The following is an 11,044-nucleotide window of genomic DNA, read 5'->3' on the forward strand; positions in this document are numbered from 1 at the left end:
TGGTAAAGCAGCGACTTTTTCGCGAAATAAATTATTCTCTGCTTTAAAGAAAAACGTAATATTAGTCGTTTATGCCTCTCAGTACTTAAAATAACTGCTATATTTTCGAAACTTTTTTTGTTTATAACTTTTTAATAAAAAACGAGCGACGGCTAAAACCTTCTGAAGGTCACTCAGGAGGGTGACCTTGACAACATATGTCAAGGTCAAGGTCATCGGAGGTGCTTCCCCTATACTGCATAATTACCCAAATTTTGAAGGAATTGTAATAGTAACATGATTTAACATGCTTTCTTTAAAATTTTTTAAAGCATGACAAACGTCATGAAAGAAAAAAAGATGTCTATTAGGATCAACCGGATGCGCGCACTTATTTTGTACTGTAGAATGTTTAGAAACGTTTATACCAAAGGCTCGCCACATGGCTTGATTTGAAGAGCCCATATCGGAAACAACGCCTTGTACATACAATCCTATCGCACTTGCTTTTTCAATTACTTCAACAATTATCTCTTTATATATTTCATCAGGACCTTTTCCGGTATAGAAATACGTGATGACTTGTTTCCATCGTTTAGCAATGCCAACGAGCATGAATACTAAACCATGTGTAGCAATTTCTGTACTGTCATGATTTGGTAAAGTAACATAGCCTACATATGTATTAGTTGAAGGATCGTAAATTTTACTTGGAGTCATGCTGACTTCATCGAGTACAATTAAACAATCTCTATCTATATCATTATGGAATTGTAAAATTTTTACATTTAAAAATTCAAAGATTTCATCAGATTTTCCACTCTAAAACTTCCAATTTTCTAACTTTTTTCGTAATGTCCTGACCGATAGAAATGGAAAACCGTGCTTTAATAACTCCCGGTATTTAGAATAATCGCAAGCAAATTTTAATTTATATGCCTTCACTAACGTCTTATCGCTCCACACACACATTTCGGTATTTTCTTATATTTGCGGCATGGTAAATTAATTTAATCGCTATTTAACAAATTTTGAAGTATTTTAGGGTATAGATTATTATATAATACGTACTTCCTTTTCTAGTTTCTTCAGTTTCTTCTTGAATAGAATTTGTGCTTGCTTATGCTTTTTCTTCATAATTCTTCTCCTTCGTTCACTTCTTTCAAACAGTTGTCCAAATCTATGAGCTTGTTGTTTGTAGTATTTAAGGGATTCCGAATTACAAAAATCTTTATTGCGACAGACATCAGAATCTTGCAAGCACACAGGAGCTGAGACTAGATGGTGAGATATTTCTGAAGCAGATTCCGATACAAAATCTTCGTCTCCTTCAACTTAAACTGGATGAAATACCACAATTTCTTTAGTAGGTTTAATATCGGAGAGAAATTTTTTCTCTCTCTGAACCGGATTAGATATCTCAATTTCTTTAGTGGGTTCAATATCGGAGAGAAATTCTTCCTCTCTCTCAACCGGATTAGATATCTCAATTTCTTTAGTGGGTTTAGTATCGGAGAGAAATTCTTTCTTTCTTTGAACCAGATTAGATATTTCAATTTCTGCAGCAGCTTCGATATTGGGAACATATCCTTCATCCCCCTGAGCTGTCAATTCAGAAGCTTCTACGATTTCTGTAGCTGCATGATGTAGTATCAGGTATAAACGCTAAAATATAAATACCAATATTTAGCAAAACAAACAACGTAAACTATGCAAATATGACTTACAAATTTCTGTCGTATATGACATACTGATGTAAAAAAAAAAATGAGCCATGAATTATTAATATTATTGAATGTGACGAATTAATTAAAAACAAATATTATTGATATATTATTTACCTGCAACATTTTTTTTATTTTGTTGAATGACAAGTTCTCTAAAAATTGTTGGAACAGCAGATGATTTCAATTTTTTCCGGCAATCAACACGTTCCTTCTCATACATGTCAACCATGAAATGAAACTATAAAATGGAACAGTATATTAAAAATGAAATATATTACGTTGTACGTCGTCAGAATCCTCATGCTTATGGACAATAATAAATTGCTAATAAATCAACTCCTCATAAATAGAAAACGTACCTCACATAAAAATGAATTTTCGTTTGGAATTCTGCAGTATTTGAATCCTGAAGGTCCACCAGCATTTTCTATCCATTTTTCTTTACGTTGCAAATCTCGTGGAAAAATATGCATTACTGCGCCTTTTTTGGATGAATTGTAGCATCCAGAAGCTACACAATAATGCGGCATTTTCTATTTTTCACATTAATCACAAGATATTTTATATACAGGGCATTCCATCACTTTCACTTTAATTATATATTACACAATTACACAATATTTATCTTCAATATAAACAGTTTTCTTTGTATGTAAATAACACAGCACTTATATATATCACGTTATTGCGTCGATCATCGATGATAGCTATATGCCAAGATTGCCATGTGCCGGTGTTGCCGGAACTACCGGAAGTTGCCTAGAAAATGGCGGAGCCAATCACAATCGGGCAACGGTATCTGCCCAATTCCCTTATAGGAACCCTAAAGACGAGAAGAGAAACGCGCCGTTTATTTACACCCTACCGGCAATGTCGCTCGCGCGCATAATTGCGCGCGCAATTATTATCGTTACTCGGTAAATTGTAATTTAATAACAGGGTACAGAGTACAGAATGATTTCATGTACGATATTATTTATTCCTCTCGAAATATATGCGTTTAATTATTTTCTCTCATCTATTTTTATTTGCGTGAATAACCTCGTGACTTCGTTGCGCGCGATAACCGATGCCGTGACGACGAGAAAACAACATCGCTCGTCGCTATCGCGGCCGGCGTGACCCGTGACCCCGCGATAGCGATACGCGAGAGCGGCGAATTTTCGCAGTCCCTGGGAAAACATCATCGCCGTCGAGTATCGCGATGTCGCAGAGTGAATTTCTTTTTCGTAGTCAGTAGTCCGCGCGGCGCGAATATCAGCGAATGCGAATATGCGATCAAACTCCGCGAGTTATATGGCGACTGAGCTTTAGTTACTGGGTGCCATGGATATAGGAATATAGGGATGTAGTATAAGCCCAGAACATAGGTGAGGGAAGTGAAGCCGAAATGCGGGGGGTTATGTGCCTAAATTTCATTGGTTACAATTGTGCGCAGGCTCAGTATCTTGTGCCGCGCCAATCGTCACCGGCAGGTTAAATGTAAAATAATAAGATATACTTAAATTCTGCTGTAAAGAAGTTAATGATAAAAATATTATATAGTGTTATCGTATATATATTATAAATTATAAACATATTTATATTTGTAGGACGCGTAATATTTGTAGGTTTAAATGAAAGACAGAAGATGTATACAGGTAATTGTAAAATAAATATTACTAATGAGTTTAGTCTATACTGTAAATAAAATATAAAAAATATTACATTAATATAAAAAATAGTGTTTAATTATACTTTTTTAATTATATTTATAATCTTCTACCTACTTCTCATGAGTCATGTCAAATAGTAAAAACGTAAATTGATTGTAAAAGAATTTATATCAAGGTATTTATTTTAAGTTTGCAAGGAAAACGGTTTATCCCAAAATGGCCCATAAAGTAGCATTAATTAAACACAAACAGAGATAATAATATAAAAGTTAACAGAGATAATAATATAGGAGTTAAGTATATATATAATTACGATAATACACATGTATATTACAAAGCAATACAATTTATTTCGAATTGTTACAAAAGTTAAAACATAAAACAGAATAGATATACTAAATTATAGTTTATTATATTATTAATGAACCAATACTGTATTATATATAAATAAACAAACAAATGATTACTGACCTTTAAATAATGTAAGTTTATTTAAAAAATGACGTCGACTTTTTGATTTATCTTTGTCAATACTATTTAAAGTAATATAATGCAGACGAATTTTGACATATTTCTGTATGATAGTTCGAATTAAATGAACAACATGATTTTCCATGACGGAATGATCGTGGACATGTTCCGCCAAAGTACTGAATATATCAGTCTGTATAAAGTGCGTTAAAATTCGATTTGTTAAATTGTGGCCATGAAATTTTTGTTTTATAAATATGCCGCTCTCATGAATAGCACAACGAATTTCAGTTTCACATTTACGAGCAATCTGTATTACATCATTGGAAGGTTGGATTAACCCTCCACGACTTTTTCTATTAATTAAATTATTTTTATTTGTTTTTGCTACTAATGCGGTTATACAGTTTTCGCAGCGCAGAGTGCTTCTTAATTGCTTAATTATATAGCCTGCAATGTATTCTATAATATTGGTTGACAATTCTGTTATTTGTCTGATATCGTTCATATAGGCATGATCATGAGATAGTGAAATAGATTCATTATTATTATTATTGTGATCTTCTTCCAATTCGTCGCTTAATCGTGCTAATCTGGAAGTGGAATTAATAATCTCTTCAGAGTTTTGAATTGTGTTTGAGGATGTTACATGCAAAATTGATATTTTCTCTAAAATCATGCAATTTCCACTGTTGGAAATGTCTGAATGAACTAAAATCTTTTTCATAGCAGCTTTAAACTGCCTCACAGTGGGATATTATTATTTCCTCCTCCATGATGTCTTAAACATCCGAACAGTAATTCAACATGATCCTGGCTTAACTTATAGAACGGTACATATTGTAATAATTTATTTCGTTCACACAGTTCCTCATACAATATTAATGCACTTTCGATGCAAATTAAGAATCCTATAAATCCGGTTTTTCGACGAGAATTAATTATTAATTCGCCACTTGTAGTTTTCAATGATAAAATATATTTTTTACATTCACTAAATTTCTCTTTGATTAGTGCTAGATTTGAAGAGTTTAACGCTTTTTTAAATCCAAGTTGATGCATATTCCTTGAATTTAAAATGTCAAAAAGATCGTTAAATATTGATATAAACTGTATTGTTCCTTCACAAGATTAAAATTGTTCTAACTGCATATCATTTTTACAAAATTAAAGGGCGTCAGCAACTGATTTACTAAAAATCTGAGTTGCTAAACGTACTTTCATCTTTTGTTTTGAATAATTAATATGAGCATTGCGCAGTTTATTACCCAAATGCATTCCCTCATTTTCTTGTATATCGTGTAATTCAGTAATATGTGACCATTGTACAAAATTATTATTTCCGTCTAATAAAATCTTGCTGTCCCTAAATGTATTACGGACTAACTTCAGCATATGGCAAGGATCAAAAAACGTTACCACTTTTTCTTTCGTAATTGGATGAAGAAATGACGTCTGTAATAAAGAAACATTACTGAAATCATATCCAAGCTGTCGAAACACACTGAAATTAGTAGAAGTCCCGTCACACGTGACAGAGATGATTTTTAAACCAGTCTCATGCAAAGCTTTCAGGCATTCTGTTAACAGATTACTCTTTTCAATTGCAGACATTCTTTTAATAAAATAATACGCAACAAAAATTTTCCATGCACCATTAATACAGGTCACCATAAAAACCAACGCTTGTGTAGCTAAAGTGCTATCGTCACAGCCAATTTCGCTACCTAAATCTACGTATCCACTAAATCGCACACCATCATATTCTAAGTGCTCACGAATAGCCATTTCACCGAATTGAACACTGCCGCATAATGTATAATTTGTATTTTGTACTGGATTTTTAATTGACTCTAAAGCTTCTGTACTAATTCCAGTATTGCCATTTATTGTTTTATACCATGATGAAATGGTTTTTGTATGTGGTAAACATAACCTCGAAAAAACCTAAGTAACAAGTGGTAAATTTTTATATCTCGAAAAATCTCGAAAAAATCTAAGCAGTAGTATCTTTATTTCCGAAAAATTATAACCCAAGTGATACACGTCACAAAATTATGTTACCTTATCAAAAAGAAGAGTCGCGTTTCAAGTGATCTATTACAATTACAAAAAAGAAATGATATCTCTTTAAGTTAGAGCGCCAATTACAGAGAGAACATGTATATTGCCTCAAAAAATAATTGTTGCACTACATTGAAAAATCTTTACATTGTGTCAATTAGAAAAGAATGTATAATAACAATTTTAAAAGATTAAAAAATTTTATTTAAATTTAACAAGGGAATACAAGATATTTAAGTACAAAGTTATTTACATGTGTATTTTTTAATGGCCACAAAGAATTACAGAAGTAACAGTACAAAATAAAAATATTTTATTAAAATACATAAATTTTTCTTGTAAAAAAACTTGGCGCTGCTAGACTTTTTAAATAAATAAGGACAACAATAAATAAAAATAATTCAGAGAAGAATACAATGGGAGTAATATTAAATGATTATCAGCGTGGATGTGGGAGTGAGTGATATGGGTGTGCGTAACTACGCGGACGGCGGATAATGCGGCTTATAATTAAGTATAGAATAAGTTTATTTATTTATTTAAAATTTCGAGGTCTAGCAGCGCCAAGTTTTTTTACAAGAAAAATTTATGTATTTTAATAAAATATTTTTATTTTGTACTGTTACTTCTGTAATTCTTTGTGGCCATTAAAAAATACACATGTAAATAACTTTGTATTTAAATATCTTGTATTCCCTTGTTAAATTTAAATAAAATTTTTTAATCTTATAAAATTGTTATTATACATTTTTTTCTAATTGACACAATGTAAAGATTTTTCAATGTAGTGCAACAATTATTTTTTGAGGCAATATACATGTTCTCTCTGTAATTGGCGCTCTAACTTAAAGAGATATCATTTCTTTTTTGTAATTGTAATAGATCACTTGAAGCGCGACTCTTCTTTTTGATAAGGTAACATAATTTTGTGACGTGTATCACTTGGGTTATAATTTTTCGGAAATAAAGATACTACTGCTTAGATTTTTTCGAGATTTTTCGAGATATAAAGATTTACCACTTGTTACTTAGATTTTTTCGAGGTATAATACTACCACTTTCTTTTTTTTTTAGGTAACAACATATACACTACTATACGTGTACTTGGCGCCTTTTTTTACCTTTTTTTAAAAAAGGTAATTTTGTGCGGATATCACGCCTTTTTGTAGTATATTACGCATTTTATAAACAGTATGTACAGGATAAAGCTATTTGGAGGTATAATACTACCACTTCGTTTTTTTCGAGGTAACAACATAACAGGGTAACAACATAATACATATACACTATTATGCGTGTACTTGGCGCTCTTTTTTACCTTTTTTTTTTAAAAGTAATTTTGTACGGATATCATGCCTTTTTGTAGTGTTACGCATCTTAATCTTATAAACAATATATCTTATAATCTTATAAACAGTATATAATACAAGGTATGAAGCTAAAAGTGTTACGGACTATTATTTCTAAAGAAAACAACAATTTAATAATTTGCTCAGTTTTTTAAAAATAATAATCTGTAACCCTTTTAGTTGTACACCTTGTATATGTTTTTCAATTTCAACATAAAACATAATCGCAATAAAGCATGATTAATGTTAATAAGTCGTTAACTGTAAAATTCTTTATTTATTTTTATTTGCGTGTCTTACTGAATGTTGTTCGCAACTGTATATGTACCGATATCTTCAGGTATCGATATTTTTGATAATTATTTTTACGTCAAACATAATTTTAATTCATCCAATTTTTATTATGTCTAGACATAATTTTCGTCCAATTTTTATTATGTCTAAACATAATTTTAATTTAGCGATTTTTATTATGTCATGACATAATTTTAATTCTGCCGCTAGGGAAATTTTAAGTCGATTCTTATGAATCAAGCTTGAATTCAATGTCTAGGTGTCCCAGGTTGCCGATGACAAGGTCCACATAGTGCGCTTCGTAGTTTTCGGTGTCCAGGTGTATTAATACCTTGAATTCGATGGCCACGTGTTCCAAGTTGCCGATGACGAGGTCCACATAGTGCGCTTCGTAGTTTTCGGTGTCTACATGTATTATTACCTCGAATTCGATATCTACGTGTCCTACATTGGGTGCGTTCAGCCGATACTTTGCTAGCCTAGCAATCGTGAGCAGTCGCTCGTTTTCGCTCGTTTCCTCTTTTTTGACTTACTGGATTAAAAAGAGAGGAAACGAGCAAAAACGAGCAACTGCTCACGATTGCTAGGCTAGCGGAGTATCGGTTGAACGCACATATTCAGGTTTAAAGTTATTAATACACCTAGACACCAAAAACTATGATGCGCACTATGTGGACCTCGTCATCAGCAACCTGGGACACCTAGACATCAATTTAAAAATATTAATACACGTAGACACCGAAAACTACAGAGCGCAATATGTGGACCTTGTCATCGGCAACCTGGAACACCTAAACATTGAATTCAACATATTATTACACCTGGACACCGAAAACTACGAAGCGCACTATCTGAACCTCGTCATCAGCAACCTGGGACACCTAGACATAAATTTCAAGGTATTAATACACGTAGACACCGAAAACTACGGAGCGCACTATGTGGACCTCGTCATCGGCAACCTGGGACACCTAAACATCGAATTCAAGGTATTAATACACGTAGACACAGAAAACTACGGAGCGCACTATGTGGACCTTGTCATCGGCAACCTGGGACACCTAGACATCGAATTCAACGTACAATTACACCTGGACACCGAAAACTATAAAGCGCACTATCTGGATCTCGTCATCGGCAGCCTGGAATACGTGAACATCGAATTCAAGGTATTAATACACGTAGACACCGAAAACTACGGAGCGCACTATGTGGACCTCGTCATCGGCAACCTGGGACACCTAGACATCGAATTCAACGTACGATTACACCTGGACACCGAAAACTATGAAGCGCACTATCTGGATCCCGTCATCGGCAACCTGGGACACGTGAACATCGAATTCAAGGTATTAATACACGTAGACGCCGAAAACTACGGAGCGCACTATGTGGACCTTGTCATCGGCAACCTGGGACACCTAGACATCGCATTCAACGTACGATTACACCTGGACACCGAAAACTATGAAGCGCATTATCTGGATCCCGTCATCGGCAACCTGGGACACGTGGACATCGAATTCAAGATATTAATACACGTAGACACCAAAAACTACGGAGCGCACTATGTGGACCTCGTCATCGGCAACCTGGGACACGTAGACATCGAATTCAACGTATTATTACACCTGGACACCGAAATCTATGAAGCGCATTATCTGGATCCCGTCATCGGCCACCTGGGACACGTGGACATCGAATTCAAGATATTAATACACGTAGACACCAAAAACTACGGAGCGCACTATGCGGACCTCGTCATCGGCAACCTGGGACACGTAGACATCGAATTCAACGTATTATTACACCTGGACACCGAAAACTATAAAGCGCACTATTTGGACCTCGTCATCGGCAACCTGGGATACATAGACATCAAATTCAAGCTTGATTCATAAGAATCGACTTAAAAATTCCCTAGCGGCACTTTCTGCCAAGCGTAGAGAACCTTCTTTTCCGTTGACTCAATATTTATTATATATATACCTAATTTACCTAAATAGAAATCTTCCTCCTGACCGATAAGTCTATCGACCTAATTTCGAAATACGCGCGCGATATCGAAACTGGCGATACCTGCGCCGCCAGCGTCGAAAAAGTGAAAGGGACGTTTCTCTGATAATCATAATAATATTGAATGAGAGAGCGTTAGGAGTATCTTAAAAATAAATTTTCACATTTGGACTTTGCGTCGCAATATCTCCGCTCGTAAGGCACGTAGCGGAATATTATGAGAGAAACCCCCCCCTAATTGGACCCCAAGCTATCGATCAAGCCTACTTAGAACTTGATCCGTTCACTCGTTATCGAGATCTCAACATCTCGGGTACTCGCAACCCGTCGCGTCGCGTAAAAGAGTCACGGTCGGTCTCGCTCCGCGTGTACTTGGCGCGAGACACTACCGTGTCTCTTGATTAAAGTGTTTGCGAACATATTCATAAGCACGCGGGGAATAATAATGCAATGTTAATGCAAACACACGCAGTTGTGGGTTGTATTGTCTTGGAACACGTTCATTTTTTTGCTTTTTACACAAGCGTTTAAATAATTCATTAGACCCACCTAGGTTGAGTAGCATTTCACTTTGTTCTGCTTCTAATATGCCTTTCTTTTGCAATGTATCCAAAATGCATTTCAATGTTACAACTTGCTTGTCACGTCGACGTACTGTTTGTTGTAACCCTCGTATTTTTTTATCATATTTTTCCTTCTGGTATAGTAGCTGTTTTTGCAGTCGACACTTTTCTGGAGAATTATATACTGATGATGTCATTGTAGTTTTATCCTCCATAGATGGTTGTGCCATCGTTGCTTTGTCTGTTGTAGATAGTGCTACAAATAATAACAATTATCATATAAACAATATTTTTTATTTCTACAGATTATACTGTTTACAGTCTTTCAAATTATAAGCAATACGTACACATAAATATTTGTTTTACTTACAGCAAGTAAGGTAATCTTCTTCTTGTCTTTCTTCCACTTCTGTAGGCATTACATTTGGTAATATTGACGGTAATACATTTGGTCTTAGTCGAATTCGTAATGGGTTCGTGTCATCGAAAGCTTCTCGTGGAAAATGGGCCGAACAAATACGAGCAGTATTGGGGATGTATGAAGGAAGACCCAAGATATCAGTCCACAAATTGCGACTAGTATCATTTTTTGGGATACTAAAAATAAATGCTACTATTATATTGAACAATTTCTTACAAAATATTTTACTAATACTTTATTATTTTATACAAATACTATATTATTTTATACAGAATTAAAAATAAACCTAACCTGTGAAATGTAATCTTCCGATTTTTATCAACGTTTATTTGTTTCCAATTTTGGCAATCGGATCGATGTTTACAATTTGGCACATAACATTGCACCATTTTGCTTTTTTTTCCTTTTTGCTAACAAAAAATAGAGTATATTTGATGATTGTCTCAAAGCAAACTGTACATTACAGCCAATCAGATTTAGGCACATAATACCTCGTCCCTTCGTC

The 11,044-nt window shown here is 34.2% G+C and overlaps 2 protein-coding genes across 2 annotated transcripts; both read right to left on the minus strand.

Annotated features, from left to right (window-relative positions):
- Positions 1-269: 269 nt before the first annotated feature.
- Positions 270-2,662, minus strand: LOC143906764 (peroxynitrite isomerase THAP4-like). Its single transcript, XM_077423021.1, has 3 exons — positions 2,066-2,662; positions 1,821-1,944; positions 270-1,644 (listed from the first exon to the last, which is right to left on the minus strand). The coding sequence occupies exons 1-3, from the start codon at positions 2,234-2,236 to the stop codon at positions 1,592-1,594; spliced, it is 348 nt and encodes a 115-aa protein (XP_077279147.1). The 5' UTR covers positions 2,237-2,662; the 3' UTR covers positions 270-1,591.
- A 719-nt stretch (positions 2,663-3,381) lies between these two features.
- LOC143906805 (uncharacterized) lies at positions 3,382-10,959 on the minus strand. Its single transcript, XM_077423057.1, has 4 exons — positions 10,831-10,959; positions 10,489-10,715; positions 10,105-10,374; positions 3,382-3,386 (listed from the first exon to the last, which is right to left on the minus strand). The coding sequence occupies exons 1-4, from the start codon at positions 10,926-10,928 to the stop codon at positions 3,382-3,384; spliced, it is 600 nt and encodes a 199-aa protein (XP_077279183.1). The 5' UTR covers positions 10,929-10,959.
- Positions 10,960-11,044: the final 85 nt, after the last annotated feature.

The sequence above is a fragment of the Temnothorax americanus genome, unplaced genomic scaffold, assembly GCF_048541705.1.
Source record: "Temnothorax americanus isolate GAGA-0224 unplaced genomic scaffold, ASM4854170v1 Scaffold76, whole genome shotgun sequence".
In the NCBI taxonomy this organism is placed as follows: domain Eukaryota; kingdom Metazoa; phylum Arthropoda; class Insecta; order Hymenoptera; family Formicidae; genus Temnothorax; species Temnothorax americanus.